A 23,852-nucleotide genomic window follows, 5' to 3' on the forward strand; every position below is an offset into this window, starting at 1 on the left:
AAAGTCCCCTTAATAGTAGAAAAGAATGAATGCCTACTTTGAAGCGGTGTGGCAGAGGAAAAAGCAGTTACCCTAAGGTTGCCTTTGAAAATATGCTTCTTAAAAAAAAACAATAGCCGACTAAGTTGATTTTGCATTCTTCCCCATAATTACATGTATTTGATCCAGTAGAAAAATCAGGCCTAAATTATTTGCCAAATGAACTGATGACCTTTCCCAGATTATCAAATTGGTGTTCAAGGAAGAAATAATTTGACCATCCATCGTTTTTTTCACAATCACATATTGCTAGTCACACTCCTACAGACGTTCAGATTTAGGCATGATAAAAGTACATTTATATAAGACAAATCATCACCAGTCAACACAACCATTCTCAATTATGGACACAAAACAAACTACAAAAGCAGAGGTCCCTTAATCTCTCAGACAATCCCACACAGTTATAAAATGCTATTACTATGCAGCTTCTAGTACGAATCACCTGACACCCGGAGCACACAGAATCACACACAGGCAGAAACACAATCCTACACCCGGTCACTGAGGGACTCCTAGTTCACCCGAAAATATCTCGCAACGTCTCGCACATATTCACCTGCACCAAACGGACACACAGGGTCTCGTGTTAATCTGACGCTCAAGCTGATTCCCTGCCCCTGCCCTATCTGCCTGTCCCACTTTCTCCTGACCGCCCAAGACCCGCGAGACCGCTCAACAGCGGCCACAGTCTTTGCCCCAAAGGCTAGAGTCAAGCGTGTCCACGCCTGCGCAACGACCGCAGGCGGGCTCTCCCAGAAATCCCCGGGGCGCGGCAGTTGGAGCTAACTGGTTCTAGCAGCAGTGGGGTCCACGAAGCCCGCCGGGAGTTAGTGAACTAGGTCTCCTAGCGTCCTGGCGGGCCAGCCACAGCCTGCCCGGAGTTGGACTACATTTCCCAGAGCCACCGCGTCCCGAACGCGGCTTCATTTCCGTTTTTTCGCGCGATTTGGGGACGTCGCGTGGGGAGAGGGCTGCGTCCCTGGAGGAGTTTGGCCTGGCTCCCGCAGGGCGGGCGAACCCGAAACCGGGCAGGGATTTCGGGCACCAGATCCTGGGCCCTGAACTGCACCCTCTGTCGAGGTATGTCCGGAACGCCAGGGTGGAAACGCTCCGAGGAAGCTCCAGGGTGTGTGTGTGTGTGTGTGTCAGGCAACCTGGTATTGGTTACCGTATCGGCGAATGGGCGTGTACTACTTTGGTTTTGTGTGTAAGCGTTTGTATGAGTGTGAGTTGTTTGTGACTCTGAGGATGTGGTAGTTATGCTTTGACCGTGTTCCTCAGCGCGTTCTTCCCTGAATGGAAATATGCTTATGTGATAGTATAATTGTGTGTGGACCGTTTGTTCAAGACTGCGGTGTGCGACAGTGTTGTTGTGTCAGGCTGTTTGGAAGTGCTTGTATTACTTTGAGGTTGTGTGTGTGTTACTGGGGTTTGCCTGTGACTTTGAGGTGTTATGATCGTGTTTCTGTAACACGATGTTTGTGATTGCTTGTTTCCTTGAACTGGTACTTGGTTGTGTTTTTCTGACTATATGATTGAATGACTATGAAAAGAGTAAAAGTGTTGTGAAAGGTTATTTTGGGCTGTGTGTGTCCCCAGCAGTGTGCTTGTATGATGTGTGTGTTCGGTGTAGGATTGGATTTTCAGACTAGGCGGTCAGACAGTGTAGCGTTAACTTGGTGATTGTGACTGGCTGTGAGACTGTGGAAATGTGATTGTGTGTGACTCTGTAAGTCATTTGTATGTTTCATGACCTGTGACCTTATGGAAGTTTAGCTGGATACAGAGGTAAAATTGCATCTTGGTATTTCTGGATTCATTCTGGGGCTGAGTCTGCCTATGGATCAAGAATCCCATGTGGGTACCTCCCTGGTGATCCAATAGCTAAGATGCCCTGCTTCAGATCCAGGGGGCCTGGGTTCCATCCCTGATTTGGGAATTAGATCCCACATGCTGCAACTAAAGATCCTTCTTGCTGCAACTAAGACCTGGAACAGCCAAATAAATAAATATAAAAAAAAAAAAATCCCATGTGGTCCTCTGAGATGACGTCTTTCTCTTTTGATCACAGTAATTCATTTCCCCTCTTTTCACACATTGGCTGTGGTGCTTCATTTTTCATATTTATCCTTAGTTTGCTGTGGGATTTAAGATGTAACTTCCCTACTGCTTGCTGGTGCCCTCTCACCTTATAACCTTCAGGGTTTTGAATGCAGAAAAGTGACAGGAAAGAATAAGTCAGGAAAAGTGACAGGAAAGAATAAATAAAAGAAATTTGAACTCCTGATTCAAGAATATTAGTTATTTCTAAAGCATCTTGAGATGAGAATTTTAGAACTGATGGCACCTTCAAGACAGGTCACTGGAAAATGTAATGAAATTCCAGGAGTGGAAATACTTCCAGAGAGTGTGCTAGAAGAGTCCATCAGAGACTTGGGAAACTGTACACTCCACTGCAGCACTCTTGTCTCCAACAGACAGCTTTGAATTCAGAAACAGATTATAGCCCAAGTTGGCTGCGATCTTGGCCCTTCTTTCTAATACAGAAAGTGTTCCTCTGTATTAAATGAAGGGTAGATTAATGGGGTGGGAGTTCTAATTTAGAGAATACCCTCAGAAAGGGCCAGTATCTCATGGTTCTTTTTTTTTTTCCCTCTGAGAGTAGCACCCAGAGGAAGGAAGAATGATTGTTGTACAGTCAGAAGCAAGCTTCAAGGTGTGTATATGTTTCCTCTTTGTCTCATGAAATGATTTTGTTTTTTCAGAACGTAAGAATCTTTTCTTTTTGAAGTGTCCCACCTAAGCCTTCTCAAATGATGGAGGGGCCAGGCAATTTTCTGTCAACTGGGAGCAAGGAATATATGTGCAGTTAATTGTGATGGATGCTTCCTAGCAGTGGTTAAATTGAGGAAGAAGGACCTTGAGATCCATAAATTTAAAAAGGAAAAGCTCTGTTGTGTTATTTCTGACATAGAAGCATTCTGTTTTAACTTTTTTTTGTTATTTTTCAGAGATACACAAAAGTGTAATGAACTATCATATGCCTACCTTAAAAGTTATCATTTGGTAATCTTATTTCAGTTATTCTGCCTTCAGTTCACAATCCCTTCTAATTTGCCTTTTGATTTCTTCTTTGTCATATGGGTTATTTAGCAACACTTTATTTAGTTTTCAAGCATTCTAAGGATCTTCCAGATGTTTTTCTGCTACTGATTTCTAATTTCATTCCATTATGTTCAGCGAATATACTTCATATGACTTGAATCGTTTTAAATTTATGAAAATTTATTTTATGACCCAGAATGTGTGGTCTCTCCTATAAATGTTTGGTGTGCACTGAAAAGACTGTATTCTGCCACTGCTGGGTGGAATGTTCTGTGAATACTTGCTAAGACAGATGGATTGGTAGTGTTTAAATCTTCTACGTGCTGTACTCAAGTCACTTCAATTGTGTCCAACTCTTTGCAATCCTATGGACTGGAGCCTGTCAGGCTCCCCTGGAGTGGGTTGCCATGCCCTCCTCCAGGGGATCTTCCTAACCCAGGGATCAAACCCACATCTCCTGCATTGCAGGTGGATTCTTTACCCCTGAGCCACCAGGGAAGCCCCCTTAAATCTTCTGTACTCTTATTGAGTGAGTTGGATTTACCTCTTTCTCTGTAATGTCTATCAGTTTCTGTTTCATTTATTTGGAAGCTCTATTATTAGTTACATAAATATTTCAGACTATATGTCCAGATGTTGAATTGACCCCTTTACCATTCTGAAATGGTTTCCTCTGGTAATATTCTTTGCTTTGAACATTTAATTTATCTGATATTTAATATAGCCACTTCAGCTTTTTTTCATTAATGTTAGCATGGTATATCTTTTTCTACGTTGTTATTGTAGGTGCTAAGTTTTGTCTGAGTCTTTGCAACCCCATGGACTGCAGCATGCTAGGCCTCCCTGTCCTTCACTATCTCCTGGAGTTTGCTCAGATTCATGTCCATTGAATTGGTGATGCTATCTAGCCATCTCGTCCTCTGCCGCCCACTTCTCCTTTTGCCTTCAATCTTTCCCAGCATTAGGGTCTTTTCCAGTGAGTCGGCTCTTCACATCAGATGGCCAAAGTATTGCAACTTCAGCGTCAGTCCTTCCAATGAATATTCATGTTTGATTTCCTTAGGATTGACTAGTTTGATCTCCTTGCAGTCCAAGGGACTCTCAGGAGTTTTCTCCAGCACAGTTCCCCAAAGGCATTAATTCTTTGGCCCTCAGCTTTCTTTAAGGTCCAGTCCTATTTGTGTTCTGATAAAGTACATTTCTTGTAGGCAGCAGTTAGTTGGATCTTGTGTTTTTATTTAGTTTAACAATATCCATTTTTTAATTGGAGTGTTTTTACTATTTGTATTTAGTGTGGTTATTGGTACAGTTTGGGTCAAATCTATTATCTTGCCATTTATATTTGTTCCATCTGTTCTTTCTTTTTCCATTTTTTTTCTGCTTCCTTTTGGACTGAGAGGAAGAGTTTCAAAATAATAAAGCCAACATTTTTACTAATCTTATAAATACAGAAAACAGCCCAGACTTCATGTAGTTCAATAGGATATAACCCACTAAAGGATCTATAATAAAATTCTATGTTTTTAAAGTCACCTATAATAACCTTTCTTATAGGTAAAGCATCAACTTGAGAGACACAGGCTCCTTTGTTTCACCTTGCTTTCTACTTTTAGGGACTGTCTTCCCACCACTTTGATTTAATTTTGTTTTAAAATCACATAAAATATTTACATATTTCTAAAATCAAAACTATAGAACAAGGTGAATTTAGAGAAGTCTAGCAGCAGCATTAAAAAGGAGAAGGCAATGGCAACCCACTCCAGTACTCTTGCCTGGAAAATCCCATGGACAGAGGAGCCTGGTGGGCTGCAGTCCATGGGGTCGCACAGAGTCGGACACAACTGAAGCAACTTAGCAGCAGCAGCAGCACCCACTCCAGTGTTCTTGCCTGGAGAATCCCAGGGAAGGGGGAGCCTGGTGGGCTTCCGTCTGTGGGGTCACACAGAGTCGGACACAACTGAAGTGACTTAGCAGCAGCAGCAGCATCCATTCCTGTCGCTTTCACCTTGTTTCTTCCCTCTGTTGATAACTCCCTGTACTTACCTTTATTCTTCTACTTTTCTTTCAAGTGGTATATATGTATAAGTGTATGTGTTTGTATGTATCTGAAGTAGTGAATAACATTTGGTTGTTTTCCTTTATATGAGGTTAGCAGCCATTGATAATCTTTCCTTTAGAATCCATTATTTTATCAGAAGTTACAGAATATTATTTAATTCTATCATTCCTTCTGCATTTATTAGCTGGGATACTTCTACAAAGGGAACCATCCTCTCATCAGTGTCTTAGTTACTCTGAAGTATAGCTTATGCAAAAAAAGTAGAATAGGGAATTCCCTGGTGGTCCGGTGGTTAGCACTTGGTGATCTCACTGCCTAGGCCCAGGGTTAGTCCCTGGTAGGAGAACTAAAATATGGCAAAAAAGAAGTAGGATGAAGCGTGATTTTACATCTCATTATTTTTCAATATCTTTCAAAATTTATCCTATGTTTTCCTTTTAAATTACCATTAAGAACTTGTCGATTCAAATATGTTTGGTATGTTCAGTCTTATTATAGCAGTTATTCTTATTAAAACTTAAATTATCTTTTACCAGTGGGATCCTCTTTACTACTTTACTACTTCTGATTTGGCTCCTTTTGAATTCCTTATGATGGCTTTTGGAGTCTTTGGTAGATTCCAGACTTTCTGGTGTGACAGGATATTATTCTAGGCCCATCTAATATATTTTCCTGTGTTAAATATGAAATCAGCCACTTGTTTATGGAGCTGTGGTTCCTTTTAGTGGTAAACTGTTTTAAAAAGCCACACTTAGGATAATAGTTTTCATTGCTTCTGGTTGTTATTGCTTGTAGGTTTTTATAGAGCTGGTTACATATGTATTTTTTAGAAGGAGAAAAATAAGTCCTGAGTTTATACTGATATTTCCAATGAATTTAAAGGTTATAGTTTTTCTTAATTTTTAATTTGTATCTCTTTTTGTACTCTAGAAATCTTTATTCGTAATAACATTAAGATAATTACATATTTGCTTCATTCTCATTGATATATGTGTACCTGATGTAATTATTTCAGAATGTGAATGTTTTAGAATAACAATGCCAATATAATTAATAACAGTATAGCTGCTGAAAAAGTTATTTTGTCTGCAGGTTATATTGCACTAGGAATCTAATGTCAAATGTATATATTTTTAAGTTCCTTGAAATAAACATTTCCTTTCTGTGTTTACCCTGCTAGTATTATGAACAGATAAGTTTGTTTCAATTTGCTTTTGGTTCTTAGGCATTTTTTTTCCAGTTTGATTTAATTTTGTCTTATATGAAACACAGTTCCAAAGTCAAATGGAGTCTATTTGATATTACCTTACAATTTTTTGTGTGTCTGTGTTAATGAGAGATATTGAACTATAATTTTTTTCTTGTAATATTTTTGTCAAGTTTGGTATTATGGGTTTTTTGCCTTTAAATGTAAAAAAGAATGTTTACTCTTTTTCCTACTTTGTGAAAAAGTTTATGAAAGAATAGTACTATATCAGCCTTAAATGTTGGTAGAATTTACTGGTGAAGTCATATGGGTCCTCTCTGTGGACAGGGTGTTTTGTTTTGTTTTACTGAAAATTCAATTTCTGTAATATCTGTGGGGCAGTTTTTTGTTTCTTCTTGTGTGACTTTTAATAATTTGTCTTTTAATGTATTTGTCCATATCATTCATGTTGTCAAGTTTATTGGCATAGAGTTGAATCATTCTTTTAATGCCTATGAAATCTATAGTGTGTTCTCCATATTGGTAATTTCTTTTTCTCCATAGACTTGCTCGAAGCTTATCAATTGTATTAATCTTTGAAAGAACACATTTTTTAATTTGTTGATTCCCTGTTAATCCATTTTGGATTTTAATGGATCCATTTTGAGTCCATTGTAGATTTTGTATTTATTTCTTTATTTCTTTTCCTCTTGCTTTGAACTTCATTTGTTCTTTGGCCAGCTCCTGAATGTGGGAACCTAAATCACTGATGGTATACCTCTTTTTACCTATCATTTAAAGCTATAAATTTTCCTTTAAATACTGGTTTTGCTACAGTCCACAAAATTTGGTAAATTGCAGCTTGTGGAATCTTAATTCCATGACCTGAGATTGAACCCATGCCCCCTGCAAGAGAACCATGGAGACCTAACCACTGGACTTCCAGGGAAGTTCCAGTAAGTTGTGTTTTCATAGTCATTTAGTTCAACCTATTTTCTAATCTCCTGTGATTTCTTCTTATGGGTTATTTAGAAGTGAGTTTAATTTGCAAATATTTTGGAGTTTCTACTAGAACTCTTATTGTTATTTCTCATTTAATTGTGTGTGAACCAAGACCAGAAAATATACTCTGAATGACTCAAAATATTTTTAGTACTTTGGTTGTGGTTATCCTAAGGGAGTTGCAGTCCAGGACTCAGGCCCCCTCGCCAGTCATGCTCTTACGTACATCTGCCTTTCTAACCCAAGTGCCTCCATTATACTCTCTCTTTTTAAAGAATACATTTAAATTATTTATTTATTTGGTTGTTGCTGTGCACAGGTTTTCTCTAGTTGCAGAGAGCTTTAGTTGTACTGTGCTTAGTTGCTCTGTGGCATGTGGGAATCTTCCCAGGTCAGGGATTGAACCTTTGTCCTGTGCACGGGCAGGCAGATTTTTATCCACTGTACCACCAGGGAAGTCCTTCAATACCTCTTTATCAGGCACCTCTGCCAAGAGTTCCTTATCATGGATAGGGAGGCAAACCTTGATACTTTTTCTCCACTGTGACTTGGTACTCACTACTCTTCTACTCCTAGCCCTTCCCCCATCTCCCTCTTAATGAAATGGGAGGGGCCTCTTTTTTTGGTACTCCTTTGGCAATGAGATGATTCCACGCATCTGTATTTATCCTTCTGACCCTCTTTAGGTGCTATTTCATGGGGGAAAATGGAACAGTAGGGGAGTAAGCACTTTCTCTTGGTTAGCCTCTTGCTTATACTAGCTGATTAGTAAGTGATTAATGATTAAAGGTTTGATTGGTTCTTTATTTTGGCTGTTGTCTTCATCAGCTTTTCTAACAACTGGCAGCTCAGCTCGCTCTAGCACATCTCAGTTGAGTGTAATGTTCTTGACAGTTGGTTATTTATCGCAGTTATATCACAGTGCTTGATAGCTTTAAATAAATCCTCTATATTGTTACTAATTTTTAAAAATCTTTGTTGTATCAGTCACTGAGAGAAAGATGTTAAAATTTCCAAATCTGATTGTGGATTTGTCTGTTTCTTCTTTTAGTTCTGTCAAGTTTTGCTTTCAGTATTTGATATTTTTTTATTAAGTCTCTACACATTTAGGATGGCTATGTTTTCTTGATAAATTTATCATTTATTTCCAGTATTACGCTTTGTCTTGAAATCTATTTTGCCTTATATTAATATGAGTACACAAGCTTTCTTATGCTTAGCGTTTGTATGATATATATTTCTCCATTTAACTTTTAACCTATCTGTTTCTTTGTATTTAAAGTGTGTTTCTTACAGACAGCATATAGTTGAAATTTGCTTTTTGTCTTGTTTTGATATTGTCCTTTTATTGAAATAATTGGATTATTTACCTTTAAGGTAAGTAAAATTTAGTTTAAACCTGCCAGGAATGGGAGCATCCACATATGTCTTTTAAGAAAAACTTGTCACTTTTTGGAGTTTAATTAGTTCACTTATATTTTTATCTTTAGCTCTGTGATGAATTTTTACTTGTGATTTTCATTTCACCTGAATTCTCTTTTATTGTTATGATGGGCACAGTTACCTATTGCTGTTGGAAGAAGTGGAGTTTCTAATTATTTGTTGCGCACCTGTATCAGTGATTTTCTGTAGAGGCAGTGACTTTCTGCAGGGATGTTTTAGAAATATAACTGGGTGCTTGTCAATGTTAAGATAACTGGACTGAGGGTGAAGGCTTCTGGCTTTTGAAAGACTGAAGCAAACCATGAATCTAGATCATAGGTTTGACAGCTTTTCTGCATAGGACTAGACAGTACATATTTTAGGCTTTATGGGCCATATGGTCTCTTGCAGCTCTCAACTCTGCCATTATAGTGTGGAAGTCACCAAGACAGTATATAAATGAATGAGTATTATACAGAGTGAAGTCAGCCAGAAAGAAAAACACCAGTACAGTATACTAACACATATATATGGAATTTAGAAAGATGATAACAATAAACCTGTATATGAGACAGCAAAAGAGACACAGATGTATAGAACACTCTTTTGGACTCTGTGGGAGAGGGCGAGGGTGGGATGATTTGGGAGAATGGCATTAAAACATGTACATTATCATATGTGAAATGAATCGCCAGTCCAAGTTTGATGCATGATACAGGATGCTCGGGGCTGGTATACTGGGATGAACCAGAGGGATGGGATGGGGAGGGAGGTGGGAGGGGGGTTCAAGATGGGGCACATATGTACACCCGGGGCAGATTCATGTCAATGTATGGGAAAACCAATACAATAATGCAAAGTAATTAGCCCCCAATTAAAATAAATAAATTAAAAAAAAAGAACAAATAAACATGTAGAAAAAGTTAAAAAATAATGAATGAGTATAGAGTATAGATGTATTTCAGTAAAGTTTTATTTTAAAAAATAGTTGGTGGGCAATAGTTTGCCCAACTTCTGATCTAGATGTCCTGCAGTGTACAACAAAAATAATTATTCAGTGACCTGCAAAATGAGGACCACAGCTTGGGGCGGGGTGGAATGTGTTTATTATTATTTGGGTCTAGAATCTCTCACATACTTTTCAAATTGTTCAACTTTTCTCTTTTAGTATTAATTGCATAGTTTTACTATTAGCTAAATCTTCCAGGAATGCTATCATAGTTTGATTGATAAAAGATTGTACTTTGTTTTATTCAGAAATTTACTGAGTTTTTAAAAACCATTTAAAAAAGTTACAGCACTGGTGGCAACACTGCTTGTGATATTTGACTTGCCAATTATTACATATTTGTAGAAGTCTCTTTGTAGTTAATGTGTTTTCTTGATTCTACAGACACAGACACACATACACACACACATATGGCCTTTATTTTAAAATGTCAACTATATGGATGGGGAGGGAAGTGGGGGAGGGGTTCAAGATGGGGAACACATGTACATCTGGGGCAGATTCATGTCAGTGTATGGCAAAACCAATACAATAATGTAAAATAACTAGCCTCCAATTAAAATAAATTTAAAAAAATAAAAAATAAAAAAATAAAAGTGAAAAAAAATGTCAACTATAAATGATATCAACAACATGTTTTCTGTGGTTGTAAGCATAAGTATTTAACTGTTTGTGCTTTCTGTGTTGTTGAGTATGATCATTAACATATTAAAATGTAACAGGTGGGCATTATCTCTATTTTTGGTATGAGTGAGTGAAATCACTCACTCATGTCTGAGTCTTTGCTACCCCATGGACTGTAACGTACCAGGCTTCTCTGTCCATGGGATTTTCCAGGCAAGAGTACTGGAGTGGGTTGCCATTTCCTATACTGTATATAAATTGTCTTATTGCCTACAAGTTTCATTTTAGAAACAGAGAAGTTGTAAATATTTTTGTTTGTATATTGAGAGAGCATTGAGTTTGACCAGGGTAAGAGCCATCACCTACCTGTATCTCCCCTGCTTAATGTGTATTTTGTGGATCGTAGAAAGAGACAGGAAGAGGAAAACAACAAAGATAACTCTGACTTATCCCTGTGGAACTTTGTACAAAGCATGGGCTCATGGTTTTGTTTTTTCTTCCCCTACACTACCTTTTCCAGACTGTGCTTCTCTAAAATAGGAATCTAGAAGATGATCAATCATGTCTCGCAGCTCTAAAAACCATGGCTCAGGTAAACCAGTACCCTCTTTAAAAATCACTTTTTTAGAGTATGTGCATGTTTGCATTGCTTATTCTGAAAATTTCCTTCCTGACTCACCCCACTCAAGAATGTGCTTTCCGGTTTGTTCCATTGTTATAAGTGATAGTGTTTTCCCTGCGTATGCCTTTCTAATCTAATTTATACTCACATACTGAGGCAAAAATCCAATGAGCATCTTTGACTGGGAGCACTGATATAACAAAAGCAGATGGAGAAGGAAATGGCAACCCACTCCAGTGTTCTTGCCTGGAGAATCCCAGGGACAGGGGAGCCTGGTGGGCTTCCGTCTGTGGGGTCACACAGAGTTGGACACGACTGAAGTGACTTAGCAGCAGCAGCAAGGAGTGGTGAGATGAGCTTGCAAATAGAAGAGAGATTAGTTGAAGATATGAATGAAAGTAGCTGTGGCACCTGCCCCTCCCCCACCCCCACACCGGGCAGCTCTGTGTTCCTGAACCTCCCAGGGATGTTTCCTTCCTGCAGCCCAGGGTCCAGCCCTAGGTTCCTTCAGGATGTCTAAGACCTTATCTAGGCAGTGAGCTCAGGGTACCTGGGCTTTATTTTCTGTCTCCTCCAGCCTCTTTCCAAACACCTCATCCCATCGAAGTCACCTCAATAAATAATCCTTATTGTTTAATTTGTGGCTTGACCTGTGAGTAGTCTTGGAAACATCCTTCTGGGAGCTGAGCTTCAGAGCTCAACGAGGGAGCAGTTTCTGGGTCTACCCCAACAACCTGATACTTTGGACAAACAAACAGATGGACAAATGGAGCACAGCCGCGCTCTGAAAGTTTCCATAAGCTTGAAATAAACTGCATTTTTCTTTAAAAAACAAAACAAAAAAAACAAAAGCAGAAACCCAGAGATGTTTATACACCACACAGGAGAAAACTTTGAAATTCTCTTTAGAGCTAAGTTTCCTGGTTAGACAAGGTAGGATTTGCTCTTGACTGGGCTTAGTGTCCATACATAGCAAGACCTTATGCTTTGTGAGCTTTTAAGATTAGCAGCATGATTAAGAATTCAATACAGAGGGATCGGGGATCTACCCTGGGAATCCATGATTGACCAGTACCAATAACATGGATCATTTTGAGATTCAGGATATTGGGCTAATCTTGAATGTGTAAGTATAGATTATCCATATCACCTTTCTGTTCCTTAGAATAAGGGAAAAGATGAGTTTTTTAAGTGATGAATAGTAACAAGAAAGATCATTATTCATATGATGATGCTGTTGAGAATTATAAACTCCCAAAAGTAAGAAATGCTTATGAGCTTTTTATATAACCTAAAGTGTTTAATGATGCACACTTACTAAGTCAGATATATTCATTATATGGAGCTATTGTACAGCCTATTTGTAAGTATTTATTAAATTGTTGTAATAGGAAAATGCTTATGATGTAATGTTCTGATATTAATATAATGAACCTGAGGTTTCAGTAAATTCTTTAATTTTATACAAATCTTATAGAGATTTTATAAGATTTTACAGAAAAATTTACTAAATGTTTTTCCTTCTTAAATGGAGAAGAAAGAGAAACTCACATTTATTGAGCATGTATGGTATATAAGATACATATTGTACATGGTACTTTGTGTGCTATTTCTTTTAATTAGGATGTTGCATTTACTTGATAAATTTCCAGATTTATGTGTATAATGAGATATTCTATGTGCAGCAATGTAGATAGATACTCTGGAGAAGGCAATGGCAACCCACTCCAGTACTCTTGCCTGGAAAATCCCATGGGCAGAGGAGCCTGGTAGGCTGAAATCCATGGGGTCGCTAGGAGTTGGACAGGACTGAGCGACTTCACTTTCACTTTTCACTTCGATGCATTGGAGAAGGAAATGGCAACCCCCTCTCAGTGTTCTTGCCTGGAGAATCCCAGGGACGCAGGAGCCTGGTGGGCTGCCATCTGTGGGGCCGCACAAAATCGGACATGACTGAAGGAACTTAGCAGCAGCAGCAGATAGATATTCTGTCTTCAGCAACAAGCATAAAAAGAAACTTGAGAAGCACCAATTTGTTTATTGTCTCATCCATGTAAAAGACTGCCCAGCCAAATTGCTCTGTTCCCTTCTTTGTAGAGAGCTCTCCATCATCTCCCCTTCCATTGAAAAAGTATTTTTCTTTATTTTCACAACTACTATTATGTTTCTGTTTCAGAGATCAGTGATGTTCAGGGATGTTGCCATTGACTTCTCTCAGGAAGAGTGGGATTGCCTGGACTCAGCTCAAAGGGATTTGTATAGAGATGTGATGTTGGAGAACTATAGTAACTTGGTGTCACTAGGTAAGAACATCTACCACTAGTATTTCAGGATCTATCTTTGGAATGGCTGCTCTCATTTCCATTATTTCAAGGTTGTTTTTAAGTAATTAACTGCATTTTGTATTATTCTCAAAGGAATAGTTTTAAATTGCTAGAAGTAGAATGGATAGTTTCATTCAGTTCACTTCAGTCCCTCAGTCGTGTCCAACAATTTGTGACCCCATGGACTGCAGCACGCCAGGTCTCCCTGTCCATCACCAACTCCTGGAGTTTACTCATACTCATGTCCATCATGTCGGTGATGCCATCCAACCATCTCAACTTCTGTTGTCCCCTTCTCCATCCGCCTTCAATCTTTCCCAGCATCTGGGTCTTTTCCAGTCAGTCAGCTCTTCGCATGAGGTGGCCCAAGTATTGGAGTTTCAGCTTCAGCATCAGTCCTTCCAATGAATATTCAGGACTGATTTCCTTTAGGATGGATTGGTTGGATCTCCTTACAGTCCAAGGGACTCTCAAGAGTCTTCTCCAATACCACAGTTCAAAAGCATCAATTCTTTGGCCCTTAGCTTTCTTTATAGTCCAACTCTCACATCCATACATAACTACTGGAAAAACCATAGCCTTGACTAGATGGACCTTTGTTGGCAAAGTAATGTCTCTTTTTTTTAATATGCTGTCTAGGTTGGTCATAACTTTTCTTCCAAGGACCATGCGTCTTTTAATTTCATGGCTTCAGTCACCATTAGCAATGATTTTGGAGCCCCAAAAAATAAAGTCACTCACTGTTTCCACTGTTTCCCCATCTATTTGCCATGAAGTGATGGGACCAGATGCCATGATCTTAGTTTTCTGAATGTTGAGTTTTAAGCCAACTTTTTCACTCTCCTTTTTCACGTTCATCAAGAGGCTTTTTAGTTCCTCTTCACTTTCTGCCATAAGGGTGGTGTCATCTGCATATCTGAGGTTATTGATATTTCTCCTGGAAATCTTGATTCTAGCTTGTTTCATCTAGCCCAGCGTTTCTCGTGATGTACTCTGCATATAAGTTAAATAAGCAGGGTGACAATATACAACCTTGACGTATTCCTTTTCCTATTTGGAACCAGTCTGTTGTTCCATGTCCAGTTCTAACTGTTGCTTCCTGACCTGCATACAGGTTTCTCAAGAGGCAGGTCAGGTGGACTGGTATTCCCATCTCTTTCAGAATTTTCCACAGTTTATTGTGATCCACACAGTCAAAGGCTTTGGCATAGTCAATAAAGCAGAAATAGATGCTTTTCTGGAACGCTCTTGCTTTTTCAATGATCCAGCGGGTGTTGGCAATTTAATCTCTGGTTCCTCTGCCTTTTCTAAAACCAGCTTGAACATCTGGAAGTTTACGTATTGCTGAAGCCTGGCTTGGAGAATTTTGAGCACGACTTTACTCGCGTGTGAGATAAGTGCAATTGTGCAGTAGTTTGAGCATTCTTTGGTATTGCCTTTCTTTGGGATTGGAATGAAAACTGACCTTTTTCAGTCCTGTGGCCACTGCTCAGTTTTCCAAATATGCTGACATATTGAGTGCAGCACTTTCACAGCATCATCTTTCAGGATTTGAAATAGCTGAACTGGAATTCCATCACCTCCACTAGCTTTGTTTGTAGTGATACTTCCTAAGGCCCAGTTGACTTCACATTCCAGGATGTCTGGCTCTAGGTGAGTGATTACACCATCGTGATTATCTGGGTCATGAAGATCTTTTTTGTATAGTTCTTCTGTGTATTCTTGCCACCTCTTCTTAATATCTTTTGCTTCCGTCCATCCCATCTCTGTCCTTTATCGAGCCCATCTTTGCATGAAATGTTCCCTTGATATCTCTGATTTTCTTGAAGAGATCTCTAGTCTTTCCTAATCTATTGTTTTCCTCTATTTCTTTGCATTGATCACTGAGGAAAGCTTTCTTATCTCTCCTTTCTATTCTTTGGAACTCTGCATTCAAATGGGTATATCTTTCCTTTTCTTCTTTGCTTTTTACTTCTCTTCTTTTCACAGCTATTTGTAAGGCCTCCTCAGACAGCCATTTTGCTTTTTTGCATTTCTTTTTCTTGGGGATGGTCTTGATCCCTGTCTCCTGTACAGTGTCACGAACCTCTGTCCATAGTTCATCAGGCAGTCTGTCTATCAGATCTAGTTCCTTAAATCTATTTCTCACTTCTACTGTATGATCATAAGGGATTTGATTTAGGTCATACCTGAATGGTCTAGTGGTTTTTCCCACTTTCTTCAATTTAAGTCTGAATTTGGCAATAAGGATTTCATGATCTGAGCCAGTCAGCTCCCGTTCTTGTTTTTGCTGACTGTATAGAGCTTCACCATCTTTGGCTGCAAAGAATACAGTCAATCTGATTTCGGTGTTGACCATCTGGTGATGTCCATGTGTAGAGTCTTCTCTTGTGTTGTTGGAAGAGGGCGTTTGCTATCTGCCTTGAAATGAATTGGTGGCTGCTGTGGCAGTGAGTCGAGATTTATAGAAAGATGTGAAATTGACATGTCTATGTCAAATACACATTTCATTTTCACAAAATTCTTACCAGGATTGTACCAGCAGTGTGTGATTACTCTTTTTCTACACTTTGATGAACCCTGGGTAATCATTACATAAAAATACGTGTCAATTTGTAGATAAAAAATTGAATGACATATACTTATGATTACATGAGTTTAAATATTTTGGGAGTATTTCTGTCTATTTTGGTCATTTAATTATTACCATTATCGTTTGTGTCACTTAACAAATAATTAAGAAAGGTGACAATATCTCCCTTCTCCCAGGACAATATAAAGAATGTTAGAATACTTTCATTTTGATTAATCTTTCCTATCTGATATGTTATTGTTGACTAATATTTTAATTCTTTCCTTTAACCCCCCACAATGGACATTAATTTGGCTGTAGATTTATTCACATGATTATCCTTTTATTTGCACACTGTTCCTCTTTCATCATACCTTCCTACTGGGATCGTTTTATTTATCATGAAATACATTAGACAAAACCAATTATTAGTAAATACTCTTCATTTATATTTTTGCTTCACCTTTATTTTTACCTGATGATTTAAGTGGGTATAGAATTCTATGCTGACGATTATTTTTTTCTCAGCACTCTGAAGATATTATTCCACTGTCTTCTGGCTTCTGTTGTTGCTCTTGAGAAGTCTGCCATCTGTCTCATTGTTGTTCCTTTTGTAAGTAATCTGTATTTTCTCTCTGTTTTAAGATATTTTCTTAAGATCTTAATATAATTGATTATATTGTTTTCTTTCGTTATTTCTAGAACTTTGTTATTTTCCCTCTCCTTTAGATGTTTTCGTTTCTTCTATATATTCTCTTCCTCTCATTTTGATTTTATATTTTCATATATTTCAAGCATTTATATTACATGTATCATTCAATAATTACAGTTCCTGGGAAACCAGTCTAATTCTTCAGTTTCTTACAAGCATGGGGGCTCTTGTGTAATGATGAATTATCCATAGCATTTTTTCTTCATTTGATAGAAAGTCTAGGGCAAGATAAAAATGTTCCTTGTCATTTTCCTTTGCGGTCAGATGGATCTTTCTCCTTTCCTTTCTCTGTAGGCCTTGGACAGTTCTGATTTTGTGAAGAGAATCAGTGCCAATCCTTGACCTTTTTATCTCTTGGGTTTTTTCCATATCGTTAAAATATAGACATTTAGGCAAGTGAAGTCAGCAAATGTCCTGAGGGTAGCTGTGACTTCAGAGCATCTAATCTCTGGCTTCTGATGATCTCTTCATTTTGTCCCCTTTGGATCAGCTTTACTTTTTTTAACTGTGGAATACTTGTAAAAGGATGTTTGTCATATATTACCTAGCATTTCTTGGTGTTTTGGGGAAATCTGACCACTGTTCATGTATTTACAGTATTGAATCCTTCTACCTTTGAGCATACTATATCTACTTTTTACTTTAGTTTCATTGCCTTTTTAAAAGATCTTGGCACATTTCTTGGTAAGTAATTTCCTTAGTACTTCATAAATTTTGTTCATATTATAAATAGGAATATTTTGTTCTGTGAAAAAATGCATAGATATAAATACACATACATAGACAGAGTGAAATATTCATCTCTGTAAATTGATAATAACCTTACAGAAATATCTAATAATTTTTCAGTGGATCATTTTGGATTTCTAGGTTGATAATTTGCTCTCCACATATAATGTATGATTCTTTTCTTTTCTATATGTACCATTAAAAGAAAACTAATCAGTAGAAGGAGCTGAGTATTTGAGTATATCACATTTTGAAAACAGTTATTTTTGTTTTTCAAACTAATTGGGGGTGCTTCTAATGTTTAATTTAAAACTTTTCTATTAAATATGTTTATGCAGGTTTCTGGTAAATACCCTTAAATAGGTTAAGGAAGAGCCATTTGGTCTTAGAGTTTTTAATACAGTCTTAAAATACATTTTCTGATGTTGAACTATTTCTGCAGTTGTAGGATAAACCTTATTTGATAATCCTTAAATACACAGCTAGATTCTCTGTTGCTAATATTTTACTTTTAAAAATTTACCTGTTTATTTGTGAAATTGGATTGGTTTTCCTGAACTTTCTTTGTCCAGTTTTGTTACCTGAGTTCATTTAATTTTGTAAAATGACTTGGGTGGATTTCTCTATTTTTATATGTTCAAAAACAGTTATATGTGATCTTGCCAATAATACTGTCAGTTATCAGTATCTATTGCCTTTTAGTAGCATAGACATTGAACTCAAATTTTAAATTCTAATGTGGTTATTGATGTATATTCCGATTTTCTATCTTCATGGGTCATTTTAAAAATTATTTTCATCCATTTCATCATTTTTAAAATTTACTATTGAGTTATATATAGTTTTTTTGTCATAAGCACTTTTTAATTCCTTTGGATTTAGGGGACTTAAGGTCTTTTCATTTCCAGTGTTTTGGATTTGTGCCCAATCTGATTTTTTTCCTACATGTCAATGTTTTGTATCATGTATTGGTGTTTGCAAATAATTAACTTATAGTTTTGCTAGCCATTTCTATTCTTTCTGCATTCTAGTTTACTTGTTTATTGATTTTTAGATAGCTAAATGTTTTATTTCTCTCTCTCCTTCTTGAGTTGAACCTTAATTCTCTTGTTTTTAATTATTTCTTATTTTCTAATAAAAGGATTTAAGTTTTCTGTGGTACATTAGCTGAATCTCATGGGATTTCACACAAGGTTGCTCTCGGTATTTAGTTTTAAATTATGGGTTTTTCTTTTCTTTCATTTTCCTTTTATGATAATCATTATATGGAAGTATCTTAGTTACATTATATATTTTTTGCATGCTTTTGTAATTTCTAATTTTATTGTAATGTGTTAACATGTCATCAGTTTTACCAATCTACCCATCTTATATTCCAGTCTTCTCTGTCTTTATTTCTTGTCTGTTTATATTAGGTCCTAAAAGGGTTAGAAAGATACCATTTCCTTCTACTTACACAACACCTTTGATCCTAGATGTGTGGATTTTCCCATACCAAGCAATTCTCTAGTTCTTGGTGGACACACAACTGGATGTTCTACAGTTTAACTCAGTTCTGACACTAACTCTCCAGAGTAGTACAGACACCACAAGTTAAGGGCTCAGTCCAATAAGATTGACCACCATTTCAGATGACAGTTCCAAGTTGTCACAGGTACTTCTGACTGACGGCCTGTAAATCAGGGTTTGTCAGTGGCTGTAAATCTCAGCTTCAATAATTTGCTAGAATGGTGCACAAATCTTCGAGAAACATTGACACTTAGCAGTTTATTATAAAGGATACAACTCAGGAGCAGCTAAATGAAAGAAATGAGTAGTTTTTACTGTTTATGCTGGAATCAGCCTATCAGTAGTCAATACTGTGGCCAGACCAGCCCGTGTAATTCTTACGATGATTCCAAGTAAGTATGTATCAGGAAAACTTTGAGAAAATAGAAGTTTATTTACTTATAGGACCTGGAAATTACACAGCACATCTGAGGCCACACAGCGACGTTGTCAGGGAAGAGAGAATGCAGGAGAGAAAAAGAGAGCCAGTACACAGGCATGCATGTGATCTTGGGGTTCTGCTTTAACTGGGATTGAGGATTTCACAGGCCCACTCATTAGTGAATTTAAAAGGTGGAATTGGGAGTCTAAAGCGTGGGAAGATAAAAAACAAGTGGCCCAGATGGTCAGTTATTGAAATCAACTAAGGTCTCTAAAACAAAGGAGCTTACTGTGGGGATGCAGCCTGACTAAGCCTGCCTCTACCTAGTTGTGTGGCTGGCAGCGTGTTTATTGGTCCAGACATCCTTGAAGTGAATGCCTTGACAATCAAAGTTTAACTCATACTCTTGCATTACAGAAAAGAAAAGGAAAAAAAAAAACGCCAGCTATAAGGCTTATACCATAGGAAGGTATGAAGAAGAGTTGCAGAGCTTCCATACCCTCTCCAGGTATACCACTCTTTTAGCACTTCAGTGTATTCACTGACTCAGAAGCTCTCTGAATCCCTTCTGTTAGGGTTTTTCATGAAGGCTTCTTTACATAGGCATGATTGATGAACTCATTGGCCATTTGTAATTAATTCAACTTCCAGGGGATCTTCCTGACCCAGGGATGGAACCCACATCTCCTGCATTGGCAGGTGGGTTCTTTACCACTGAGCCACCAGGGAAGCCCCAGCAACACATTACTGTGGCATGAAATCAGTTTAGTGGGTTTTGACTCTGTGTGTGAGAGAAGGTGGAGTGGAGAGGAAAAAGATGACTAAAATAGTGTAGTGTAGAATAGAATAGAATCACCCTCTTGCCTGGAAAATCCCATGGACGGAGGAGCCTGGTAGGCTGCAGTCCATGGGGTCGCTAAGAGTCAGACATGACTGAGTGACTTCACTTTCACTTTTCACTTTCATGCACTGGAGAAGGAAATAGCAGCCCACTCCAGTGTTCTTGCCTGGAGAATCCCAGGGACAGGGGAGCCTGGTGGGCTGCTGTCTATGGGGTCGCACAGAGTCAGACATGACTGAAGCGACTTAGCAGCAGCAGAAGAAGAAGAATAGAATAGAAAACAGAATAGGTATTGTTTTATAAAACTAAATATATATCAGGTTCTGATGTGAAAGGTAAGTAGTACACTATTTGAAAAACACTCAGGTTATTTCCTATGGATATTATTTCCGTATATATTTTTTCATATAGTCTTTTGTACTATGGAAGTTCTTTTGAAATGACAACACGCAGTTTCCTCTTACCTTTCAGACTTGCCCTCAAGGGAGGCAAACAAGCTCTTATCTCCAAAAAAAGACATTTATGAAACAGAATTATCCCAATGGAAAATGAGTACCAGACTTGAAAACTGTGATCTTGAGAACTCCAGTTCCAGAGATTATTTGGAAGTCAGAGGCACATTGGAAAAGCAACAAGAAAATCAGGAGGAATATTTCAGTCAAGGAATGATCATATATGACAAAATGTCTATTTTCAACCAGCATGCTTATTTATCTCAACATCCCAGGTGTCATTCTACTGAGAAACCCTATAAATGTAAGGAATGTGGGAAGGCCTTTAGACGAGCCTCACACCTAACTCAACATCAGAGTATTCATACTGGTGAAAAACCCTATGAATGTAAGCAGTGTGGGAAGGCCTTTAGTCGTGATTCACAGCTCAGTCTTCATCAGAGACTTCATACTGGTGAGAAACCCTATGCATGCAAGGAATGTGGGAAGGCCTTTACTCAGAGCTCCCAACTTATTTTACACCATAGAATTCATACTGGTGAAAAACCATATAAATGTGAAGAATGTGGGAAAGCCTTTATTCGAAGCTCACAACTCACCCGACATCAAAAAGTCCATACTGGGGAGAAACCTTATGAATGTAAAGAATGTGGGAAAGCCTTTACTCAGAACTCACAACTTACTCTGCACCAGAGACTTCATACTGGTGAGAAACTCTATGAATGTAAAGAATGTAGGAAGGTCTTTACACAACTCTCACAACTTATTCTTCATAAGAGAATTCATACTGGTGAAAAACCCTATGAATGTAAGGAATGTGGCAAAGCTTTTATTTGTGGCTCACAGCTTTCTCAACATCAGAAAATACATAATGGGGAAAAACCATATGAATGTCAGGAGTGTGGAAAGGCCTTTATTCGTGGCTCATTACTTATGCAACATCAGAGGATTCATACTGGTGAAAAACCCTATAAATGTGAAGAATGTGGGAAGGCCTTTATCCGTGGCTCACAACTTACTCAACACCAGAGAATTCATACCAATGAGAAGCCCTATGAATGTAAGGAATGTGGAAAGACCTTTAGTCATGGCTCACAACTTACTCAACATCAGAGAATTCATACTGGTGAGAAACCCTATCAGTGTAAGGAATGTGGAAAGGCCTTTAATCGTGGCTCCCTCCTTACCCGACATCAGAGGATTCACACTGGTGAAAAACCCTATGAATGTAAGGAATGTGGAAAGACCTTTAGTCGTGGCTCAGAACTTACTCAGCATGAGAGAATTCACACTGGTGAGAAACCCTATGAGTGTAAGGAATGTGGGAAGTCTTTCATTCGTGGCTCACAGCTTACTCAACATCAGAGAATTCATACTGGTGAGAAGCCCTATGAATGTAAAGAATGTAGAATGGCCTTTACGCAGAGTTCACATCTTTCTCAGCATCAGAGACTTCATACTGGTGAGAAACCCTATGTATGTAATGAATGTGGGAAGGCCTTTGCTCGTGGCTTACTACTTATACAGCACCAGAGAATTCATACAGGTGAGAAACCGTATCAGTGCAAGGAATGTGGGAAGGCCTTCATTCGTGGTTCACAACTTACTCAACATCAGCGAATTCACACTGGAGAAAAACCCTATGGATGCAAGGAATGTGGGAAGGCCTTTAGTCACGGTTCTCAACTTACTCTACATCAGAGAATCCATACTGGTGAGAAACCCTATGAATGCAAAGAGTGTAGAAAAGCCTTTACTCAAAGCTCACATCTTTCTCGACATCAGAGAGTTCATACTGGTGAGAAACCATATCAGTGTCGGGATTGTGGGAAGGCCTTTACTCGTGGTTCACAACTAACTCAACATCAAAGAATTCATATCAGTGAGAAATCTTTTGACTATAAGGAATGTGGGATAGATTTCAGTCATGGCTCACAAGTTTATATATGAATTACCTGATGCTTGTAATTAATATTGAGAGCCTTCTCTTGTCATTAATTAATTATTATCAAAGAATTCTTAAAATGTGAACATGTAAACACATTTGCTTCATAAAGTTCAGAATCAGTGAATTTGTATGGGGGAAAGATTATGCTAATGTAATCCATGTAGAAAAACCTGTCATTACTGGAAACCTACTCAACTTTAACAAATTAAAGTAGATAATAATTCTGTTCATGTAAATATAGGAAGACTTTTAGCCATAGACATATGTCTTTTTCAAAATTTTCTTGACTCTTTCAGTTGCTTTCCTTTGTGACATTTAACATGATAATTAACTGCTGCTTTGGTTTACTCAATTATCAGATAGACCTAAGAAGACTACCTTCCTTATAAGATTCTCAGAAGTATTATATGTTATTAAATGTAAGGTTCTTAACCAGTGCCTTTAACATAGCGTATTACAAATATTAGCTATCATTATTACTGATGTTATTTTAGAGAATTTGCACGAGAAGACATTTATGAGTATAATGAATATTGAGAAATCTTTCATTAGCACTGAACCTTGATTATTTGAGAGGAGGGCACTGTATGCTGTAATGAATACGAGAATGCTTTCATTCACATCTTGTCCCATATGCTGTAAGAGGAAATTCATAATGTAAAAAAGAACCCTGTAGATTTAATCAGTGAATCATTGAAGAGATTTGAATTGTAACAAAGTCCAAAAGCTTATATTTTCTCCCATCTCTGACCACCAAGTACTAGTGTTACTTAGAAAGGAAAAAAAAAAAGGATAGCCAAAATCTTTCTACTAAGAAATTTTTAAAAATTTGAATGCACAGCTTTTGAGTTAAACTAAAAAAACTGATATTATAGGCTATTTTGCAATTAAAAATGATGTGAATCTGTATCAGAGACTATTTCCCTACCCCAAATTCATTCTTTTTTCTTCAGTAATAGAATTCTTGGCTGAAAAACTTTCTCAGCCTCCCTTGCAGATCTGTAAGCTGGAAGAAGTGTTTGTATGAATAGGACGTTTAAGAAATAATTTCCTTTTTTGCACTTTTTTGTTTCACTGCCTACAATGTGGATATTTAAATCTGCAGCTCTGGCAAATTCTGTAGGAACTTTGAGAATGGTATTTGAGTATTAAGGATGATAGAGCAGGATTACAGAACATGTCTGCACTTATGTTGATTTTATGGAACAGCCATACCATTTTAGGTCTGCCTGCCTTCTGTATTTCTTTATATAAAATTAAACTTGTTTGTTGA

At 37.8% G+C, this 23,852-nt stretch overlaps 1 protein-coding gene across 4 annotated transcripts; it reads left to right on the plus strand.

The window, feature by feature from the left end:
- Positions 1-823: 823 nt before the first annotated feature.
- LOC129546066 (uncharacterized) lies at positions 824-23,852 on the plus strand. 4 transcript variants are annotated; one of them, XM_055410778.2, is made up of 5 exons: positions 824-1,122; positions 2,708-2,758; positions 10,970-11,041; positions 13,248-13,374; positions 20,651-23,852. In XM_055410778.2, the coding sequence occupies exons 3-5, from the start codon at positions 11,033-11,035 to the stop codon at positions 22,579-22,581; spliced, it is 2,067 nt and encodes a 688-aa protein (XP_055266753.2). In that variant the 5' UTR covers positions 824-1,122; positions 2,708-2,758; positions 10,970-11,032; the 3' UTR covers positions 22,582-23,852. The 4 variants fall into 4 exon arrangements, with proteins under 4 accessions (XP_055266753.2, XP_055266752.2, XP_088686989.1 ...); XM_055410777.2 differs by lacking the exon at positions 10,970-11,041; XM_088830863.1 differs by lacking the exons at positions 824-1,122; positions 2,708-2,758; positions 10,970-11,041 and adding an exon at positions 19,756-19,846.

Source organism: Moschus berezovskii, chromosome 22 (genome assembly GCF_049115385.1).
Source record: "Moschus berezovskii isolate FMDL1 chromosome 22, NW_MosBer_1.0, whole genome shotgun sequence".
Lineage (NCBI taxonomy): Eukaryota > Metazoa > Chordata > Mammalia > Artiodactyla > Moschidae > Moschus > Moschus berezovskii.

Coding starts and splice junctions, on each gene's coding strand:
- LOC129546066 (XM_055410777.2), top strand. CDS start 2,726: ATGATTGTTGTACAGTCAGAAGCAAGCTTCAAG. Junction 2,759..13,247: donor AGTCAGAAGCAAGCTTCAAG/GTGTGTATATGT, acceptor TTTCTGTTTCAG/AGATCAGTGATGTTCAGGGA. Junction 13,375..20,650: donor TAGTAACTTGGTGTCACTAG/GTAAGAACATCT, acceptor CTTACCTTTCAG/ACTTGCCCTCAAGGGAGGCA.